Source organism: Staurois parvus, unplaced genomic scaffold (assembly GCF_062004578.1).
Source record: "Staurois parvus isolate SC_StPar_1 unplaced genomic scaffold, SC_StPar_1.0 ptg001251l, whole genome shotgun sequence".
Lineage (NCBI taxonomy): Eukaryota > Metazoa > Chordata > Amphibia > Anura > Ranidae > Staurois > Staurois parvus.
The window spans coordinates 116,427-138,827 of NW_028319047.1; the positions used below are offsets into that span (position 1 = coordinate 116,427).

Sequence of the window (22,401 nt, forward strand, 5' to 3'; positions counted from 1 at the left end):
TATAGGGCAGAGGGTGAGAAGAGGCGTCCAGGCCATGGGCAGGTTTGCTGTGATCTGTGCTGTGCTCACTCTGGCCGGTGCGTAGAATATTTCCTTTATTCATTAGTGTTGTGGAAATGTTTGGCTGACCCCCCAGGTGAGGATCTCCAGCACTAAGGGAGTCACACTACAGAAAGCTCATAGACAATGGAGTTTGCCGTTTGCTGATCCACTTGTGTGAGATCAAAGTTATTAGGAATCTTTTAGGCATAAATACAGCATTTTACTTCAATTCACATCTTATCCTCACACCAACATCGGATTCTGCAATGGATTGGCCCCAAAGGAAAATTATTGTATTCTATATCAAGTATATATGGGACCAGATTGTGAATGATTGTTTGGGTCACAAAGCACTGATTGGTGTATGAGTGGTTTTTCTTTAGCATGGTTAACGTTTGAATTTGTAAAATTGTTTAATACTAAAGTTTAGTAAAACTGGATAGAAAGCTCTAGAGCCCCGATACCAAACCTGGGGCTAGTTGTCATCTAAAGAGCAGCCCTTGGACCCCAGGGGATTGTAAGGGGATCTTTCATGGCACTTTAATACAAGCCTTCTCTCAAATTGGTTCAGGAAGTCCCTCCAGAGCCGTCCCCCGCCCGCCAACGAACTCCCTCCAGAGCCGTCCCCCGCCCGCCAACCCACTCCCTCCAGAGCCGTCCCCCGCCCGCCAACCCACGCCCTCCAGAGCCGTCCCCCGCCCGCCAACCCCACCCCCTCACCTTGACAGCCATCCCCCGCTTGCCAACCCCACCCACTCACCTTGAGAACCGTCCCTCACCCAACCTCATGAGCCATCCCCCGCTTCTGCCCCCTACCCAACCTGGCCAAGCCGTCCCTCTACCCACCTGCCCCTTTTAAAGACCAAGTAATATTTTGTAGGACTAAGTTGTATGGAATTGAACACCACCACAAAATATCACCCCAGCAAGAAGCACTAGCAGAAATAATAAGCCAGCTTCAGTGGACCCACTCCCTCAACAGTAGATACCTTCCAGCAACATAAGCAGCCCACACAAGCAACAGACTTCCCTAGCAAAAAACATACCACAGAAAAATAGATCCTACCCAGCAATACCCCAGCAGCCAACATCAGACCCTTCAGAACACACCCAGCCCCCTTCATTACTGTATATACTTTGTGAGAAGAGAAGTACATTACTGCTGCAAAACCCCTACTTTTATAGAACATGCAAGTATTGTCAATGTGATTATTTCCTCTAGTAGGTGTTCAGTCTGACCATTTTCTGTAGCATATATACAATTATATTGCTGACTTTTGGAGACACCGGTGGGCCGTGTTTGATGGCTTCTTTACCTTCTAAAGCAGACAACTCCTGCTGTGGTCTGAAGCTGGAGGATCGATTTTTTTTTTTCGATCAGACATTTACAATTTGCCTTGAACTGTTTTCCTCAATGCCCCAAGTCCCAATGAATGACAGGTCCACTTGAAACCATTCACTAAACACTTTACTGCTAGATGTAAAAAAAAAAAGCCATACTAGACTTCAGATTGTGACCTCATGTATACTACAGCTTATAAATCCAAGTTTTTGGAGCTGTCGGCTTTTTTGCCAAAGCCCTTGTACTCAAAATCAAAAGCCTACGTGTCCATGTACACATAGGTGCAACATTTAAAGTGGTTTTTAAGGCTCAAAGATTTTTTTTTTTATCTTCATGCATTCCATCTATGAAGGCAAAAAAAAAAAAAATCTGTACAGAAGCCAGCACCCCCTCCCAGTACCAACTTAAGCCCCCTAGATCTAGTTCTGTACATGGACATGCAGAGGCACAGCTCGGGCGCATGCCTGCTTGGGTGCCCCAATCAAGGTGCTTGAAGGGGAAACCCTAAAAGCCTTTGAAAAAGACCTAATCAGTGCCACTTCATACCTTCTGTCATTCTGATGAGGGTAACACCACGATATAGCTAAGATGTGTTCCCGCCATGCCTCCAGTAAAACCATGTGGTGCACACAGTCAGTTTAACACAAAACAGCCATTTTAATTTCCAATCGTTTTTATTGTTTTTAGGACAAGTGTAAAGAGAAAACTTTTAGATACACAAATGCTTTGTTTAAAAGGACACAAAGTACCAATTTTCAACATAAGCAAAAATCTACATGTGAGCTTTACAAATGCAATTTTAATGACACCCACAAATTCTCTTTATTTTTGACTTTTAAAAACTAGAAATTTAACCTCCTGGTGCTGCGTATGCCAATATGTGACCCCACTGGACTGCTTATATTTTCCATGGGGCTGCATTTGTGTATGTCTGTGCTAGGAGCATATCGCAGGGCAGGACCAGCACAGAAACTGGGTTCTCACCAAGAGCCCTGGAATTACCGGTTCCAGATTCCTTGATCGCTGTTGATAGCCTACAATTGGCTTTCAGTGGTCACTGTGAGCCTCTGATTGGCTATCACAGTGATCAGTCACTGACTCCCACCCCCGTGACACATTGTATCACTGCTTGCAGAGGAAAAAAACCTGAATAAAAAAACACCTAGATCAAAGTTTGATCTAGGTCAGTACCAGTTGGTGTTTGGGTGAAGGTCAGGATTTTTCTTTAATTACAGGCTTACCTCGGTTTGCGAATTAAATGCGTTCTCAGGGACTTTTCGTATTGTGAAAAATTCCTAAACCGAATGTTTCCCATAGGAATGCATTGAAAACCAATAAATCTGTTTGAGGTCAAAAAAGTCAAAGTCTTATCTGTTAAACTCTTTATAAAGTGCACTTTAAAGGCGTAAATACTATACAGGGACATTAAAAATGAATTTGTAAATGCATTAAAAACCAAATAATCCATTTGAGGTCAGAAAATAGAAAAGTTCTCTTCAAAACCCTTTATAAAGTGCACTGTAAAGGCATAAATACTGTACAGAGACATGATTAAAAATTCTTAAATGCATTGAAAGGTAATCTGTTCCCGAGGTCAGAAAAAAGTCTTTTGTTCAAAACGCTTTATAAAGTGCACGTTAAAGGCACGGGGCCGGCGCTATAAACCTCCCAGGCACAAGGCATCCTCCCTTACTTAGGTTTGCAAAAGTTTCCCCTTAGTTTTGCAAAAACAAAATTCGTAAACCGAGGCTTTCAATGGATTTTCATTCGTAAACCGAACATTATGTAAACTTAGGTGTTTGTAAACTGAGGTACGCCTGTATTGTGTTTTTTCCGGGCTATACTACGGGTACAAACACACATGTGGTATCGCTGCAATCAGGAGCATTTATGTTGGGTTCTTTGGTGGTAGGTTATGATAGTAGCCATTAAAACAAATTTAAAACTTTTCCTTTTTAAAAAAAATGAGATCCATTACCATATACAAAAAAGCCCAATTTGTCCTGAAAAAAACGCAGTATAATCCACATGGATGCACAAACTACAGTTTTACCAACATGTAAAAGCTGCAAAATTGTGCTTAGACATTAACATTTGTTTTACCCTTAGGAGCAAAGTAGTTAAAGGTTAGATTTAAAAGGTTTAAAATATAGTGCAGCAGTATAAATAAATCCTATATGTAATGCACATACACCTCTCACCAAAATATTGCAAATGTACCCTTGTGCAATCTTACAAGAGAACCAATTCCCAAGAGCCATGTACTCCCTCGTCAATAACATCCATGTGCAAAATCATAGAAAGCGCACACCATAAACACTGTAGGTGTGCTAAAAGTCCCAGTATATGTATGAGCGCACAATACTGGGACTTTCAGCACATATCTAGAGTGTGCTTTATGTAAATTTGCACATATTTGATTATAATTGAGGAATTTGATCTCTCAGGTGAATATGTATCCAATAGGAAATGGTACACTGGATCCTGAGATATAGTTTGCACAAGGGCACATTTACAGTACTTCAATGTGTGGGTGGTGTATTATAGTACATGTATTACATCATTTTTGTAGCACTGCACCATATTTTTATTTTTTCACCAATTCCAGAGCAAAGTATTCAGCAGCTGATTGGATCGAGGGGACATGGCGCCGGAGTATCAGTTTTAATTTTTAGATAAAGGTTTAGTGCACTTAAATACATTTCTAGAAATCTACACAAAGCCCAAACGACAGGTGAGAAAAGATGGAGGATCTGGTTCCATAAGGACTGTCTTTCCAAACGTGGAACGGTTAGGATCTATGAAGCTTCAATCCAAAACCAAACATGACATGGGAGGGGAACCTGCACCATCCTGGAATCTGCTACCCAGTATTCGACTTCATCAGTTCTCTGACATCAGAGGATGGAGAACCAGATCCAATACAAAGAAAACACAGATGTACACAGCGATTTACAGCAAGTCTTCATTCCTGGAAAAGAAAAGTAAAAAGAGCATGTTTTGGATCAACTATGGGTGTAGGATTAGATCTTTAATGGTTGAACTGGATGGACTTGTCTTTTCAGCCAGACTAACTTTTTTTGTATTTCAATGGTTTTAATTAATTTTTAAACAGTTTAGGACAGGAGCAACAAATCATGTCCATGCAGGGGCTATCAGTTGCACATAAATTAGAAAAAACAGTGCTCTAACACCAACAGAGCAAAAGGTGCGCCCACGCAGGGGTTATCAATGGCACATAAATGAGTAACTGTTTTAAGCACGTCAAGGCCAAACATTGAGTACATCTGCAATAGTTTTGTCACTTTAGAAACACTAACGTGCAGACAAAATATCTGCCAGAAATGCATTGAGCTTTTCACTTCCTAGTGAGCTGACAACACTGCCTCTGCTGCCCTGAAATGCCAAGCAGTGTTGTCAAGCCCTGAGCAGCACCCCCTGCTGGACCACGGAACTTTTCCACCTGGCTATTGAGAGGGGAGATATGTTCATAGTACTGCCAATAGGGGGTAGAAGGGCCCTCCTGTACTGGTCCTCAATTCTTCAGGGGACACAAGAGCAGAGGGGGGACTGAGATACCTTTAAGCACATGCACAGTAAACCTATGAGCCATAGTTCCCGTAATACACCACCCCCCCCGGGACCTTCCCATACCATATACAGTGTAGCAATACAGCCACCTCTTCTATTGGCTATGTATGAATGCATTAATGCTTTAAGTTACTTGCTCCCCAGATTCCCTGGAAGTGACATCATACACACCGCAAGCTGCATCGCTGCTACACCAAGATGTATTATTGTGCTGTGAGTTCTCCCACCCCGAGCCAACCTCCCTGAGAGATACTGGAGTGATATGGAATGTGAAACGCGGCGGTTCAACACATCAGGTTTACAAGTTCGATGGATATAATGCCACCACTGAGAGACCTGGAAGTTCCATAGATTTCACTTTGCTGCCGATGGGGAACGCATCTCTGCACCTTCCCAACCTGACCCTGGAGGATGCTGGAGAATACATCTGTACTGTATTTGTCTCCACATTCGCTGGCAAAGCTACACTTGTTCTGAAAGTGACAGGTAATTATATAAAGGTTATGCAAGTTTAGCAAATTAATGCAATAGCCTGAAAATGGGAAATCCTAGAAAGTTCAAATAGGGAGGAAAGATGACAGTGCCAGTGGGGGGCAAAGTAAGGCAATAGCATTCTGAAGAATGCAGGGGAGGGCAAAGAGGTGTCAGACCATAGAGGGGACACGACGGGGGCCCGAAGAGCAGCCACAGGCCTAGAGGGGGGACACGACGGGGGCCCGAAGAGCAGCCACAGGCCTAGAGGGGGGACACGACGGGGGCCCGAAGAGCAGCCACAGGCCTAGAGGGGGGACACGACGGGGGCCCGAAGAGCAGCCACAGGCCTAGAGGGGGGACACGACGGGGGCCCGAAGAGCAGCCACAGGCCTAGAGGGGGGACACGACGGGGGCCCGAAGAGCAGCCACAGGCCTAGAGGGGGGACACGACGGGGGCCCGAAGAGCAGCCACAGGCCTAGAGGGGGGACACGACGGGGGCCCGAAGAGCAGCCACAGGCCTAGAGGGGGGACACGACGGGGGCCCGAAGAGCAGCCACAGGCCTAGAGGGGGGACACGACGGGGGCCCGAAGAGCAGCCACAGGCCTAGAGGGGGGACACGACGGGGGCCCGAAGAGCAGCCACAGGCCTAGAGGGGGGACACGACGGGGGCCCGAAGAGCAGCCACAGGCCTAGAGGGGGGACACGACGGGGGCCCGAAGAGCAGCCACAGGCCTAGAGGGGGGACACGACGGGGGCCCGAAGAGCAGCCACAGGCCTAGAGGGGGGACACGACGGGGGCCCGAAGAGCAGCCACAGGCCTAGAGGGGGGACACGACGGGGGCCCGAAGAGCAGCCACAGGCCTAGAGGGGGGACACGACGGGGGCCCGAAGAGCAGCCACAGGCCTAGAGGGGGGACACGACGGGGGCCCGAAGAGCAGCCACAGGCCTAGAGGGGGGACACGACGGGGGCCCGAAGAGCAGCCACAGGCCTAGAGGGGGGACACGACGGGGGCCCGAAGAGCAGCCACAGGCCTAGAGGGGGGACACGACGGGGGCCCGAAGAGCAGCCACAGGCCTAGAGGGGGGACACGACGGGGGCCCGAAGAGCAGCCACAGGCCTAGAGGGGGGACACGACGGGGGCCCGAAGAGCAGCCACAGGCCTAGAGGGGGGACACGACGGGGGCCCGAAGAGCAGCCACAGGCCTAGAGGGGGGACACGACGGGGGCCCGAAGAGCAGCCACAGGCCTAGAGGGGGGACACGACGGGGGCCCGAAGAGCAGCCACAGGCCTAGAGGGGGGACACGACGGGGGCCCGAAGAGCAGCCACAGGCCTAGAGGGGGGACACGACGGGGGCCCGAAGAGCAGCCACAGGCCTAGAGGGGGGACACGACGGGGGCCCGAAGAGCAGCCACAGGCCTAGAGGGGGGACACGACGGGGGCCCGAAGAGCAGCCACAGGCCTAGAGGGGGGACACGACGGGGGCCCGAAGAGCAGCCACAGGCCTAGAGGGGGGACACGACGGGGGCCCGAAGAGCAGCCACAGGCCTAGAGGGGGGACACGACGGGGGCCCGAAGAGCAGCCACAGGCCTAGAGGGGGGACACGACGGGGGCCCGAAGAGCAGCCACAGGCCTAGAGGGGGGACACGACGGGGGCCCGAAGAGCAGCCACAGGCCTAGAGGGGGGACACGACGGGGGCCCGAAGAGCAGCCACAGGCCTAGAGGGGGGACACGACGGGGGCCCGAAGAGCAGCCACAGGCCTAGAGGGGGGACACGACGGGGGCCCGAAGAGCAGCCACAGGCCTAGAGGGGGGACACGACGGGGGCCCGAAGAGCAGCCACAGGCCTAGCGGGGGGACACGGGGGCCCGAAGAGCAGCCACAGGCCTAGCGGGGGGACAAGGGGGCCCGAAGAGCAGCCACAGGCCTAGCGGGGGGACAAGGGGGCCCGAAGAGCAGCCACAGGCCTAGCGGGGGGACAAGGGGGCCCGAAGAGCAGCCACAGGCCTAGCGGGGGGACAAGGGGGCCCGAAGAGCAGCCACAGGCCTAGCGGGGGGACAAGGGGGCCCGAAGAGCAGCCACAGGCCTAGCGGGGGGACAAGGGGGCCCGAAGAGCAGCCACAGGCCTAGCGGGGGGACAAGGGGGCCCGAAGAGCAGCCACAGGCCTAGCGGGGGGACAAGGGGGCCCGAAGAGCAGCCACAGGCCTAGCGGGGGGACAAGGGGGCCCGAAGAGCAGCCACAGGCCTAGCGGGGGGACAAGGGGGCCCGAAGAGCAGCCACAGGCCTAGCGGGGGGACAAGGGGGCCCGAAGAGCAGCCACAGGCCTAGCGGGGGCACGACAGGAAAGGGGCCAAAGAGCAGCCGCAGGCCTAGCGGAGATAGGACAGGAAAGGGGCTAAAGAGCAGCCGCAGACCTAGCGGAGATAGGACAGGAAAGGGGCTAAAGAGCAGCCACAGACCTAGCACAAACAGGGGTTAATTGAATTCCCATACACCATTCAGTAAATTAAATCTACCATTATAACATTTAAGGCAATACTTAAAAAAAAATGTAATATGCAGACAAAGTCCGACTGACACCAAGCCACAAGAGGAACACCCACAAAGTGTGGAAGGGAAGTAAAGAGACAGGAAAGTTTAGTTAATGCATTTAGATAAAAGCAATGTAATAATCAAAAGTACTGACAATCATGGGCATTAAAGGCTGAAAAACCCTCACTACTGGAAAGAGCAAATAGTGAATTTAATCGACTAACCAAACCTGTTACATGTAGAAGGGAAGGAAACTTTCCAGTATACAAATACCCCTTTTATTTTTTAAATCTTCACCACCACAGTGGAATGGGTAGGGCAGGACCAGGAAACAGACATTTTCAAGTCCTATACACTTTACTACTAGACACCTTTTCTCCCTCCATTGGACAGAACACTCATCACCTTGTAGGGGATATTAGAATGCAACAAACTATCAGTCCTGTGCAAGTGCATACACTCGTGTGCAAAGCCATCCTCTCCAGGTCAAATGTATTACATTGGCACAATAGTGAGCTAAAAACTACATTATGACAACTAGAGTTTGTAGTAGGTAACCGACTAGTGCCATCTAGTGAAGAGGAAATAGTATTTTCCAAAATCACTCATGCATGAATGAGAGCCTATATGCCCGAAAGAGAAAACCTTAGTCATTTTTACTCAATTTTAGGATGATCAGTTGTGCTTTTTAGCACCCCAAAAGAAAATTCATTCCATACCATTTTCTGTATCTTAAGCATTTTAAGATAGAATGGAATGAAAGGTAATGTGGTTAAAAATTTAATCTACAGCTGAGTTAATAGCAGTGAGAAAAACAAGAGTAGATATGTAAAAAAAAAAATTAAAAAGCTTTAACACTACTTAAAAACCAAACCCACACTAGGAAGAACATTATATAGTAAGTGAATGCATAAAAAATGCACAAACCTACAACCACCTAAAAAAATTACCCAAAGACAGCCCAGAAAACCAGCAGAATGACAGTTACAATAAAATAAGTGCAAAAAAAAATCTACCAGTATCGGACAAGCACCCACCTCACAAAAGCCTTCAGACATAAAGAAAGACCAACTGCTACTGAGGAGGTATATATAGGGAACCATGACCAGAGGGCACACCCAGGAAGGGGTGGGGAGGGGCTATGACATCACAAAAGGCGTGGAAAAAATCAGGGTAGTGCTGGTTGTATGGAAGAAGAGGACTAGCATATAAGCCAAGAATAAAACATTCTCTTTTAGGCCAGATTGTGTTGATTAGCGATGGTTGGATGGTTATAGTCCAGTCCACTTTTACCTTACTACCGCACCACACCTGTTTCTGTAGCCACTCCCCACTTGAATTCACAACTCCTCCTTCCCTTCTCCGCCTTTTCCTGGGTGGAGCCTCTGGTGCAGGGTTCCTATATATACCCCTTCAGTAGACCTCAGGCTTCCTTTACATCTGCATGATATTGTAAGGTGAGGGTATTGGTTGTGTTTGGGAGGTTGATATAGGTTTGGTTTTGCTTGTAATCTCTTGTCAAGTCTTTTTCTTTTTTATGGTTTTCTGTTTTATTTTGGTTGTATCTTATACTTCACCTTAGAGTTTTTTTTTATTGCCTGTAAAGTATTCTTGGTTAGGTTTACCTGTATTATATATATATATATATATTTTTTTCTCCCTTAACTGAAACTAAACTTATTTCTATATTGCATAAGCTCCTTAAAACCTTAAGTTTACTTCTCCGCTTTTTCCTGTTAATGAACCTGTCTGCAGCAGTGTTTACACCACAATACCTCAAAGGCAGCAGTTTAGGTATTTTTACTTTTAGTTCTAGCCCTTTGATATACTATCATTTTGGATTAATGTTGGAACATTAAGTTTAGATTTAAAAGTAATTGAGTGCACTTCTAATCACTGTTCAATTTCAATATTTTTCAGCTCTTTGGTTTCTCCAGCCATTGAAAATGGTTTTGGACAAACCTTGTGGTATCCTTTAATTACTGCTCCCAATTTCTATGTTACTAACACATCCGTGCATGTAGCTGTTCATTTATTTATACATATATTAATTCTTTTTAAATGTTTTTATGGATTGTTTAGTGTTTATATTTTTAAGGCACGGCTACAAGATTACAAGTTTATTGAAATTTCAATGACTAAATCTTCATAAACTTCCCTTTTTTATATCATTTGCCTATCATGAACCTATTGTCTTGTCTCCATAGTTTATATTATACTTCTACTGTAAATTTGCATGTTTTCTGATGCCTCCTTTTGTTTAGTGTCAATGGTTTTCCCATTTTCCATTAATTTGCTTCAAATTCCATTGTTTTCTTAAACTTCCCTTTGAGCTCAATCCTTCCTGCTCTTCTGGGAGTAAAATGAAATATTTACAGGCGTACCTCCGTTTACGAACACTTCGGTTAACATAAATTTTTGTTTACAAATGAAAATTCATTGAAAAGAATGGCTCGGTTTACAAATTTGTTTCACAATACGAATGGATTAATTGGTTTTCAATGCATTTATGAATTTCTTTTTAATCATGTCCTTGTACAGTACTAGGCCTTTAAAGTGCATTTTATAGAGCTTTGAACAGAAGACTTGTTTTTACTTTTCTCATCTCCGGAATGGATTTGGTTTTCAATGCATTTACACATTTTTAATCATGTCCCTGTAAAGTGTGCCTTTAAAGTGCACTTTATAAAGAGTTTTAAACAGATAAGACGTGACTTTTTTTTTTACCTTGAATGGATTCCTTGGTTTTCAATGCATTCCTATGGGAAACTGTTTTGGTTTATAAATTTTATGCATTAAAGTCCCGCAGAATGCATTCAATTTGTAAACCGAGGTACGCTTATGGTTTTGCTTCCTGCCTGTGGTCACTTTCTCTCTCCTCAACTGGGGTTCCCTTCCCTGCTCAATGGTTTTCCTTTAAAAGGTTTTGCTTGGTATTGACTGTGACAGGAACAAAGGTTAATCTCCCCAATAGGACATGTGGCAAAAAACCTGAGTTTTTAAACTCCTTTACTCGATTCTAACATAGGTTAATGCTTTAATTTCTCCTATAGGGATGATTCCTTTGAGATTGTCCTTAATACCAACATGCTCAATCATTTGGTCATATCCAGTCCTTCTCCATCCTGATACACCTACAGTCATGGTCAAAAATATCGGCACCCCTGTTTTTGTTAAATACACCACTGAACCCTGTAAATTGCAAATACAAATGTTTTGGTTTTCTCATGCTTTTGGTACAATGCAAAAAGTGGAGAGAAAAAGCATCTAACATTCCACCCAAAACTCCAAAAATTTGCATCCTCAATGTAATTGGTAGCACGCCCATTGGAAAAAACTGAAATCAATGGCTTCCTGTAATCAATGAGTTATCCACCTCTACTGAAATTTTGGAGCGTTCTTCTTTTGCCAACTGCTCCAGGTCTTTCAGATTGGAAGGGTTCCTTTTCCCAACTTCTGTTGAGATCTCTCCACAGGAACTCTATGGTATTGAGATCTGGACTCATTGCTGGCCAGTTCAGTCCTCTCCAGCGCTTTGTCTGAAACCATTTCTGAGGGCTTTTTGACATGTGCTTTTGGTCATTATCCTGCTGGAAGACCCATGACCTCTAAGACCCAACTTTGACACCGGGCCCTACATTGCAATCCAGAATTTTGGTAGTCTTCAGATTTCATAATGCCATGAACACATTTAAGACATCCAGTGCCTGAAGCAGCAAAGCAACCCCAAAATATCAGTGACCCTCCATGTGTGACTGGAGGGACTGTTTTTTCTTTAAAGGCCTCAATGCTTTTTCTGAAAACAATGATGGGCTTTACAAAAAAGCTGTAAATCTGTCCAGCATATTCTCCCAGGATTTTGGCTTCCTCTGGTAAGTTTTTTTGGTAAACTCCAATCTGGCTTTTTTCTGTTAGCAGTGGGGTCCTCCTAAATCTATCATAGTGTCCCTTTTCATTCAGATGACAATGTATAATGTGAGCTGACAGTTGTACCCTGTGCCTTAAGGTCAGCTTGAATTTGGAAGTTGATCGAGGTTCTTCACCATTCAAACAATACGTTGTTGCAATCTTTGCTCAATTTCTTTCGTCCACGTCCAGGGGGGATTAGCTACAGTGCCATGAGCTGAAAACTTTACAATGTTGTGCACCGTGGACACAGGAACATTATGATCTCTGGAGGCGGACATGTAACCTTGAGATTGTCCATGTTTTTCCAGTTTTTTTCTCAAATCCTCAGACAATTTTTTCTGCTATTTTCCATGCTCCATGTGGCACAAAGGAGTCAAATTATCGCAATTTTAACTGGTTGCTGGTGTGATTTGTCTTGTCAGCTCCTGGTCATTGATACAGGTGAGATTAATTACAAATTGCAGGATCATCACAAACTTGGAATGCTATTTCTTACAATTTTGAGAAGGTACCAATTTTGTCCAGTCTGTTTTTGGAGTGTTGCGTGGAATGTCAGATTTGACTTTCTCCACTTGTCATACCAATACAAACAAAAGCAACATTAGGATGTCTAAACATTTGTAATTGCAACAATTGTCTGAGTGAAGTGGTGCATTCTGATAGAAATGCAGAGGTGCCAATATTTGTCTTGACTGTATATCCTTGAATCCTTACACTTGGACTATCACCTTTTCTATAGGTTTTAGTCCTGGTTAATTGGGGTGTTTGAAATGTGCAAATGTTTGCCATATTTACTACCTGACATGAGGCTGCTAAATTATGTTCACAAGTGTCAGCCCTACCACCTCAGGAAAGTTAGTACCAGAACAGAAGAGGTGAAATCTTCCAATGCCCAGACTTTAGTGACCGTTTTCTGTTAAGAGTGTCTTTCACTTCCTGTTGTGTCTAAAGACAGGAAGTAAAGTTACCTTTTTTGTAATTTGCATATTTCCCCCCTGTCTAGCCCAGCCAATTATGTCTCTCTCCCCAATGAATCCATCGCTGACATTTGGAGAGTCGAAAACATTTCTGTGTGACCTGTCCAGCTTTTATCCAGAAGATCTGCAGATTGCGTGGTTTAAGGTGACCAAAGATGGAGAACTAGGTCTGTCTGAAAGCATCTGCACAGGGCTTCCTGTTCTGGAGGACGATGGGACCTTTCGGGTCGGCAGCCAGATCTCTGCTGCATTTTCTGAAGATGATGCTGGTGTCATTCTGATCTGTGAAGCCCGACACGAATCTCTACAAAGTCCATTGAGAAGCAACAGCTCAGTTTATTTGGGTGAGTGCAATTGTGATTCACATTATCCATTGGGCAAATTAGAAGCTGTGCACAGATGACTAGAAAATCAAGATTAAGCTAGCTTGTGCGCCTGTCTCTGTGCGCCTGTCTCTGTGCGCCTGTCTCTGTGCGCCTGTCTCTGTGCGCCTGTCTCTGTGCGCCTGTCTCTGTGCGCCTGTCTCTGTGCGCCTGTCGGCCTCACAAGGGGAATTTATGTGATCAAAGATTGTAGTCGTGTCCTATGGTTACTACACAGCTTCACCACAGAGCATTGTCCCCCTAGGACTATTTTGCTGTACGTTATTTTGCAGGAAAAGCAAGGAAGCATAAAAACCTCTGTAGTGTGTAAATGCGCTTTACTAAACAAAAATGCTGTACGTGTAAAATATTTACAATTAGAGAAATTGTACAAGACCGCCTGATATACATACAACACGTGCAGACACTACATTTTATAGCAATCGAGCATGAACAATGGTCTGTACAATAAGAACATGCTAGTTACTTAGCACAGGTTATAATAGCTTCACCCCCCAGGCTCTTTACTAGCAATTTTATTTGTTTACTTCACAGTAAAGCAAGGAAGCAAAAAATGTGCTTTAATAAAATGCTGTACTTTGAACAATTTTAGGAAAACCAAACACGACAGTATCACACAACATCTATCCCTTCTAGCAAATAAGCATAGACAATGTGTGCCATAGGGATACACTAAGTTACTTGGGTTGCAGATTTAGTCTTCCCCAGGTGATCCTACTTTCATTTTTCTTGGAGATGGTTCTCTTCTTGCTTCTCCAACTACCCTTCATCTTCAATGCATGGCTGAGTTCAAGTCCTTCCCGTCTGCTTTCTGCATGACCTACATGAACCAGTCAAACGAGTTCATTAACCTATTTATACTGAATGCCAAGCTTCTAAAAACAATACATGGTAACCAAAATGCATCATGGCATACATATGGATGATATTGAAAAAAATAAATAAAATGGACATGGATACAAAAAACAGTGTTACTGTCAGGAGCAAACAGTGAAAAGAGCCTGAAAAAAAATAATGCAGCCATCTGTAAATGTCAGGATAAGGTGGGTTTAGATACTTTAATGTTGCCCAGTGTCCTCTGCAATAGTAATGTTTGCCCCAAGATTGTTCTGTATGTTCATGTGCAATGTCTTACGGGGGTTCTTTTTGCAGCTCGGGATGAAGCAAAGGGAAGTATAACAGCCACTCTGTCCATTGTAGGATGCGCAGTCTTGTTGGTGCTTATATTTGGCATCTTGTATCAAAGGTTTCTTGCTAAAGGTAAGATGAGTAATTCACACGCACAGCTCAGATCTGTTTGGAAAACCTATGCATTTTAAGAGAATCAATCAGCGGGCCTAAAATGCTGCTGGTGTTCCTTTGCAGAATATTGACTCCCATGCTCTGCAATGGAACTGACCGTATGACCTCAATAAAACTTCAGAAAGATCATGGACCACACATACTGCTTGCTTGTCAACACTAGTGGTTGAATGGCGTTAAAGCCCTGCAGTTGGGCCATGTTTTTACTGCCCCAGCTGCTCCCTCTTTAGCTAGAGGCAGCAACCGGGGGTATGCACATGTCATGGATGCACTGGTTTGCGGCAGGCATTTTGTGCCCTGTTTAATGCCTGTTGAGTGTTATCTATTTCAGTGAATGAGGCCACTCTGCTCATAGTACATGCCGTTACAGTGCACTAGTGCGGGGGTCAGGGGGTTAAAGCAGGCAGTGAGGTGATACAACTTACTGCTTGTGAAATGTGCTCTGAACCGTGATCTGAGGGTCTATTGCTCTTCAGAGTATCACAAGTGAATGAGCCCTTAGGGCAGGGGTGCCAAACCTCTAGTCTGATCGAGAGCCGCGTGTGGCCTTTTGGTATATGAAGTGTCTGTTGGCAGTTTGTAGCGGGAACACAGAATTGGGTAATAGCATTGATCTCTGCTAGCGGCTCTGTACCATGTGATCTCTGTAATTGATCTTAAATGTAAACAGTGTAGTGTTTACATCTGGGAGTCTGCCCCTTCCTCTTACAACAGAGGAAGGGGAGGAACTTGACTGAATCATTCATTAGTTTCAGATCAGACTGCAGCAGATTTGGGTGGAAGAGGGGATTGTGGGATTGTTTTGAAACCCTTCTGTTCTAATGCCTGTTCCCATCCTCCCCCCAGTGCCTCCCCTGATGTCACAGCTCATAATCCCAGAGCTGAACTCTGCTGGAGAAAAGATGGTTGCTGTGTGTAACATAAGTGGGTTCCGACCTAGAACAATTGACATTCGCTGGTATATTGACACATCTATGAAGGAAGCTGGATCTGAGTCCACAAGGATGGAGCCCTTGCTGTCTGCTCTGGATATCACAGGTCAAGCGTCTCATTCTGTTAGCAAACGGTATAGCGTGTTCAACATGACATCTGAGCTTTCATACACCCCCTCCATCCAGGATCACAGGGCCAAGATAGTGTGTGAGGTGAAGCACAAAGCCCTCCGTTGTGTCAAAAGACTGGAGAGACCCATTAATGTAGTAGGTATGCCTTTATAGTCCAACTTCAGAAATTGTTTTGGATACTGTGACCCATGGTCAGGTTTTTGATGCCCCTCCTTTCCTGGGCCCCCTCTCTAATTTTATCTTTTTTTGTTTTGAAGCCCGTCCTAATAAAATGTACGTTACAAGCTCACCTCTGGTCCCACGGGCAGGAGAGAAGCTGGCTCTGAGTTGCATCGTGGAAAAGTTCTATCCAAAGCCAATAGCGCTGAGCTGGGTGAAGAACAGAAGTGGACTGACCAATGTCACCCAGTATGGCCCCTTTCCTTGTGATAATGATTATTACAGTGTTTGGAGCCAGACTGAGTTTCTACTGAGCGAGGAAGATGACGGAGCAATCTTCGTCTGTCAGATCAGTCATAACAGCTTGGGAAGTCCAGAGGAGGTTTCATTTGAGATCAACCTTAGAGGTGAGATCTAGCTTGGTGGGAGGCATACTGTAATATATCACATATTAAGGCATTAGTATTTTTTGCAACCCGAATGACCAATGTGCGAACATGACATAAACCAATTAAAACTTTCTGCCCTCAGGCATACCTCCAGAGGTTCAGTACATATCACCTGACCCTCCAGACCCCAAGGTTGGCGCAGAGACTAGACTCAGCTGCATGCTCCAGAACTTCTTCCCCATGGATGTAGTGGTGGTCTGGTTCAAGAAGGGCGTTCAGCAGGACTTGGGGGTCTACAACTCTCCGTGTGTGCAAAGCTCCAGAGGTCTTTACTCCATGTGCACCATGTTGAAGTTTATTGCTCAGGCCGAGGATCACGGGAGCGATTTCATGTGTCAGGTGCAGCATGTAGCTCTGAAATCCTGCCAGGAGAGAACTTTCACCTTCATTCTGTCTGGCTCTTCTGATTTATCGTCTGCCAGCAGAATTCAATAAACTTTGTATCTTTTGTATACTTTTTTTTAACTGTGGTATCCGTATCCTGTATTTATGATGGTACAGTTTTTGCCGGGATAAGGGTACAAACTGTGCAGATCAATCTGCGATCACTTTGGATTTGAGTCAGAAAAATGAAGTCCTGCTCAGATGACTTCAGGCTGCCCCCCTTTTGCAAGTATAGCTATGTGAAACATTAAAAAGTTGCTATACATTTAAAATCTAGTAATAAGTGGTCTGGCCCTATTCTGCACATGCTCAGTTTTAGTATCGTGCTGAAAATGCAGTCAATTTTGCTGTCAGATTAAAAATTTACTGCTGCTCAGGGGCCTCTGGTCTACAGCAAAATGGCTGCCTCCAGCAAAGAGAATCCAGAATAGGAGTTAAGTACAAGAACACAAGAGTTGAGTAACATCCCTTGTGAAAGCATGGTCCTTGACAGGTCTTCTCTAAGGAGAGACCTGGCGTCTTGGCCCCCCTGGAGCGCTGGCTTCTGGCGTCTTGGCCCCCCTGGAGCGCTGGCTTCTGGCGTCTTGGCCCCCCTGGAGCGCTGGCTTCTGGCGTCTTGGCCCCCCTGGAGCGCTGGCTTCTGGCGTCTTGGCCCCCCTGGAGCGCTGGCTTCTGGCGTCTTGGCCCCCCTGGAGCGCTGGCTTCTGGCGTCTTGGCCCCCCTGGAGCGCTGGCTTCTGGCGTCTTGGCCCCCCTGGAGCGCTGGCTTCTGGCGTCTTGGCCCCCCTGGAGCGCTGGCTTCTGGCGTCTTGGCCCCCCTGGAGCGCTGGCTTCTGGCGTCTTGGCCCCCCGGCTTCGCCTACAGTGTAACTGATTACATCAGCACTTTGTAGTTGAATCATTGCCACTGGATGCAGGGGTCCTGGAACCTCCAATTGGATGGGGGTTTCTGGGCAGGGAACAGTGGCACCTTTCTACAAAATTCTGTTTGATGGAAGTCAGGTTAAAAATTTGATAGCGGCATGATGCCTGCAGGTGCAGGCATTGTCCCAGTATGACATTTCCCTTCAAGGGTGTTGTATGATATATCCACTTTAAATAGCCTGTCAGAGTTGGAATTCTCTAATTTGAAGAAGCTGTAACAATCCTGGTCTGTATATGTAATTGCTGCATTTCTCTCAACCACTCCCTATATACACACACCTCCATTACACTGCTGACAACAGCACCAATGTACTTGAGTCAGGTATAGATCACCACCTACTATTGTGTCTTCATTTGTTCCAATTACTGTGAAGTGTGGTAATCTTTTAATACCTTACTTAGGTTGTAGTTCCTTAACCCCATAGCTCATTCTTCTTTACTATGCCCCAGCCATAAAAAATTACATGAATATTTGGCAACCATTCCATTATCTAGATTCTGCACAATATCTGCCATAAAAACATCTCTATAGGATATGCCTATTAGAAGAAACAAAGTATATGAAATGTAATAAATACAAAAAGTGGTGCTAAAGTATCAAGGTTTTTTACTTTCATGTATAAAGGTAAACTACTCTGATTGTCTCCTCAGCCAAATTACCTAACTTATCCCAATTTTGATACATGTTGTGCACAATGGTGGCAGTGGGAGCCATTTACTCCAGCGCCTGTCAAATTCAGTGACAAGGATGCGGGGGCCTGTTAACAAATGCTGACAGGGAGCTTTGGGTCCAAATCCGCACAAGTGCTCCTATGGTGAAGACTTTCTATGTAGGCATTAGATGGGGGAGAAGCTAATAGCCATGTCGGAGGACCTGAGAAGAGGAATCGTTGCTTTTCTGTGCAAAACTATTTTACAAAGATTAGTATAACATTTTAATTAAAAAAAAAAGTAATTTCACTTCAAGGACACTAAATGACTGCAAGTACAACAATTGACAGTGCTTTATATATTGTACATTAGTTCCTGCCCCTAGGAGCTTTCATACTGAGGTTCTGATCTCCATACACATATATTCTCGGGTCAATAAGAAACAAACAGTGCACTATAAAGAAAAGTTCCTAATAAGGAATAATGAGAAATAAATACGTTGTGGAGGATAAAGGTCACAATCCTTTTTATTTCTGTTTATTCTACACAATGGGTAGGAAATGGTGCTTCGTGACATCATACCTGTATTATGTAGATAGTCTGGCTGAAAAAAAAAACAAATCCATCTGATTCAAGCATTAAAAAAAGTTATAATCCTATACCCACAGATGCTCCTAAGGGTCATAGGTCAGGAAAGAAAATGAGTATTGGTTATCGTGTCTCCTTTTTTCTCCCCAATCCAGGGCTGTGGATAAGGAGGTACCACCAGCCCTCTTGTATGGGGCCCAGGAAGCAGGGTGAATTGGATGTGGGCAGGGAGTGTGATTGGCAGGGTGGGGGGCAATTACTGGAACTGATGTTCTGTATGGCTTTCTCTGCAGTATCTGAAAGCTGGATTCTTCTCCTCTCCCTCCTGCTGGTTTTCAGCTGCTGCAGAGAGAATCATACAGGGGATCAGTTGCGGTAATTGCCCCGCCCCCCCACCCACCAAGCCGATCACCTTCCCTGTACACATTTGATTCACCCAGCTGCCTGGGACCCTAGAGTGCCTGCTTCCCACCGGCAGCTGCACGCACACAATAGAATCCTTCAGGATTGAGAGTGGGGGTAAATATAGTACAGTAACCAGCCCCTTCCTTGCCTGAATAGATACAATGAGTGATTGGTGCTGATCACTCACTGTGGTGATTCACAACAGAAGCATAGTTAACGATTTTTTTTTTTTTTTTGAGGGGGATCCTGTTAGGTTTGCTGTATGGGACCCCGTGGTTTCTAACAGCAGCCCTGCCACTGTCCATACCCATCACTTATCAAGATGAGAATATAAATGGTCCTATGATGAGGAAAGCACATGAATTCTCATACTCACCAATCAGGACTAGATAGTTTTGTTTCTTGCTATGGGGGACTTGCGACTAATACAGCATGGCTAAAAATCACATTCAGCGCTGTATAGAAACCAGTCAACTTCCAGGTTAATGGAACGGGGTGAAAAGCTGATTGGTTACTATGCACAGTTTTCTTAAATCTCCCCCACTAGGAGTCCTCAGCTTCACAAGTACCTTTGTTCAGTTCTCTTGGGACTTGTTCACCTCCAGTCCCATACAAAGCAAAAGCACAAAAGCCCTGACCATGGCGACCATTAGAACGAATGCTGAGTTCTGCCCATTCTCTGACACAGGAACAGAACATGAAGAAGGGTGTCGCAGTCTGATCTTCTGTATGTCCATTTCATAACACAGGTGCTGCGCTGTCACCATCTAGTGGGGGAAAAGAAGAAAGATTTTTTTTTTTTCCCCAAATAAAACTCAAATGTAACTATATATACCTCAAGAATACTTGTTATATGCTTTTAGGAATATTGATTACATGTACACAGGAACATTAGGAATGCTAAAAAGAATGCAAGACAGTATAACAAGTGTTAAATTCCTTACGGTTTGGCTGAGAACAGAGATGAGAGGAGTGGGCTTCACCTCCCAGCAGGCCCTTCTTAGGAGGCTGGAAGGATTACAATCCCAAATGTACCATATTTCAGGCCCCGGAGGGACTTCAACTCCCAGCATTCCCTTCCTAGGATTCTAGAGGACTAAAATTCCTAGTGTGCCTTTCCTAACACTCTGGAGGGACTACAACTCCCAGCATGCTCTAAGACTCTGGAGGGACTACAACTCTCAGTGTGGTCTAAGACTCTGGAGGGACTACAAGAATGCTCAGGCTCTGGAGGAACTACAGCTCCCAGAATGCTCTAAAACTCTGGAGGGACTACAACTCCCAAAATGCTCTAAGACTCTGGAGGGACTACAACTCCCAGCATGCTCTAAGACTCTGGAGGAACTACAACTCCCAGAATGCTCAGAATCTGGAGGGACTACAACTTCCAGACTGCTCTAAGACTCTGGAAGGATTAAAGCTCCCAGCATGCTCTAAGACTGGAGGGACTACAACTCCCAGCATGCTCAGATTCTGGAGGGGCAACAATGCCCAGCGTGTTCTTCCTAAGACCCTGAAGGGACTACAACTCCCAGCATGCCCATCCTAAGACTCTATAGGGACTGCAACACCCAATGTGCCCTTCCTGAGACTCGGGAGGGACTACACCTCCCAGCATGTCCTTTCTAAGACTCTGGAGGGACTACAACGCCCGGTGTGCTCTTCCTAAGGCTCTGGAGGGACTACAATTCACAGTAACCCCCAGCTAAGTCTGTGGTCTAAATGCAACTCCCAGCGTGCCTTTCTGAAAACTCTGGAGGGACTACAACTCCTAGCATGCCCTTCCTAAGATTCTAGAGCACTACAACTCTCAGTGTGCTCTTCCCATGCCTCTTTAGAGACAACTCCCAACATGCCCTTCCTTTGCCTCTGGAGGCACTACAACTCATAGCTTGCCCTTTCCAAGTCTTTGGAGGGATTACAACTCCCAGCATGCCTTTCCTAAGACTTTGAATAAACTACATCTCCCAGCAAGTTCCTTCTAAGACTCTGTAAGGACTGCAATCCCAGCATACCCTTCCTAAGATTTTGTAAGGACTAAAACTCTTAGCATGCCCTTTCTACGACTTTGTAAGGACTACAACTCTCAGCATGCCCTTCCTATGTCTCTGGAGGCACTTTAACTCCCAGCATGCCCTTCCTATGTCTCTGGAGGCACTTTAACTCCCAGCATGCCCTTCCTATGTCTCTGGAGGCACTACAACTCCCAGTATGCCCTTCCTATGTCTCTGGAGGCACTACAACTCCCAGCATGCCCTCCCTAAGACTTTGGAGGAACTAAAACTCCCAGCAATTTTTTAGGGACTACAACTCTCAGCATCCTCTTCATAAACCTCTAGAGGAACGAAAACTTTCCGCACGTTCCTTCTAAGAGTTCAGAGGGACCACAACTCCCAGCATGCCTTTCCTAAGACTTTGAAGGAACTACAACTCCCAGCAAGTTCCTTCTAAGACTGTAAGGACTACAACTCCCAGCATACCCTTCCTAAGACTCAGTACGGACTACTATTCCCAGCGTGCCCTTCCTAATACTTTGTAAGGACTACAACTCCCAGCATGCCCTTAAGACTCTGTAAGGACTACAACTCCCATCATGCCATTCCGAAGACTGTAAGGACTACAACTCCCATCATACCCTTCCTAAGACTCTGTAATGACTACAACTCCCAGCATTCCCTTCCTAAGACTGTAAGGACTACAACTCCCAGCATGCCCCACCTATCACAGGCTAGAAGGATTACCGCCCCCTCCTATCCCGGTGTACCTATCAGCACAGGCCGCCCTCACTCCCCCACACATTCAATTCCCATCAACAGATTAGACAGCTGAGCGCCATTGCGCATGCTCCGAACTCCCTGGTCTCCTCCGGTTGTCCTGCCACGTGACCCGCTGTGAAGTCCCCGCCCCACCTCTGACAGGAAGTAGGGAGGACTTCCGGGTGGAGCTGCAGAGATGTGCTTCCCCCGAATGTTTACATGAGTGTAGCTCGGTGTGTATGGGGACACCCGGGGAATTAGTGTATGGGGACACCCGGGGGACAGGAAGACTCAGTACCGGGTACAGCTAATCTGAGCTAATCTCCGGGACGGGTCCACTGACCTCATATCCTGACAGGAGGTCCTGATGGTGGCCTCACGTGCTCCTGGGGGGGTGCTGTACTATAGAGAAATACACTGTGTTTGGGGGACGTCAGTGTCTACCGTTGCCATGGTTTCCAT

General features: G+C 45.9%; 2 protein-coding genes and 1 long non-coding RNA gene across 3 annotated transcripts in view; 2 read left to right on the top strand and 1 right to left on the bottom strand.

Moving 5' to 3' along the window:
- LOC149437892 (uncharacterized) lies at positions 1 to 16,697 on the top strand. The gene is made up of 7 exons (XM_089660503.1): positions 1 to 77; positions 5,120 to 5,461; positions 12,902 to 13,219; positions 14,411 to 14,518; positions 15,407 to 15,763; positions 15,882 to 16,190; positions 16,315 to 16,697. The coding sequence occupies exons 1-7, from the start codon at positions 35 to 37 to the stop codon at positions 16,665 to 16,667; spliced, it is 1,830 nt and encodes a 609-aa protein (XP_089516629.1). The 5' UTR covers positions 1 to 34; the 3' UTR covers positions 16,668 to 16,697.
- On the bottom strand, positions 13,575 to 22,041 carry LOC149437893 (uncharacterized). Its single transcript, XR_016307989.1, has 3 exons — positions 20,128 to 22,041; positions 19,753 to 19,950; positions 13,575 to 14,078 (listed from the first exon to the last, which is right to left on the bottom strand). It is a non-coding gene; the product is annotated as an uncharacterized LOC149437893 (long non-coding RNA).
- The window catches only part of LOC149437894 (uncharacterized), a 24,961-nt gene continuing 24,594 nt past the window's right edge, over positions 22,035 to 22,401 (top strand). Inside the window, 1 exon segment of the mRNA XM_089660502.1 lies at positions 22,035 to 22,172. The gene's annotated coding sequence lies outside the window, so the exon portion shown is untranslated.

What these genes read in the sequence shown, in the direction of transcription:
- LOC149437892 (XM_089660503.1), top strand. Translation starts at nt 35, where the DNA reads ATGGGCAGGTTTGCTGTGATCTGTGCTGTGCTCACTCTGGCCG. An exon ending in CAACAGCTCAGTTTATTTGG is followed by an intron (nt 13,220 to 14,410) that starts GTGAGTGCAATT and finishes TTCTTTTTGCAG; the next exon opens with CTCGGGATGAAGCAAAGGGA. An exon ending in GAGACCCATTAATGTAGTAG is followed by an intron (nt 15,764 to 15,881) that starts GTATGCCTTTAT and finishes TTTGTTTTGAAG; the next exon opens with CCCGTCCTAATAAAATGTAC.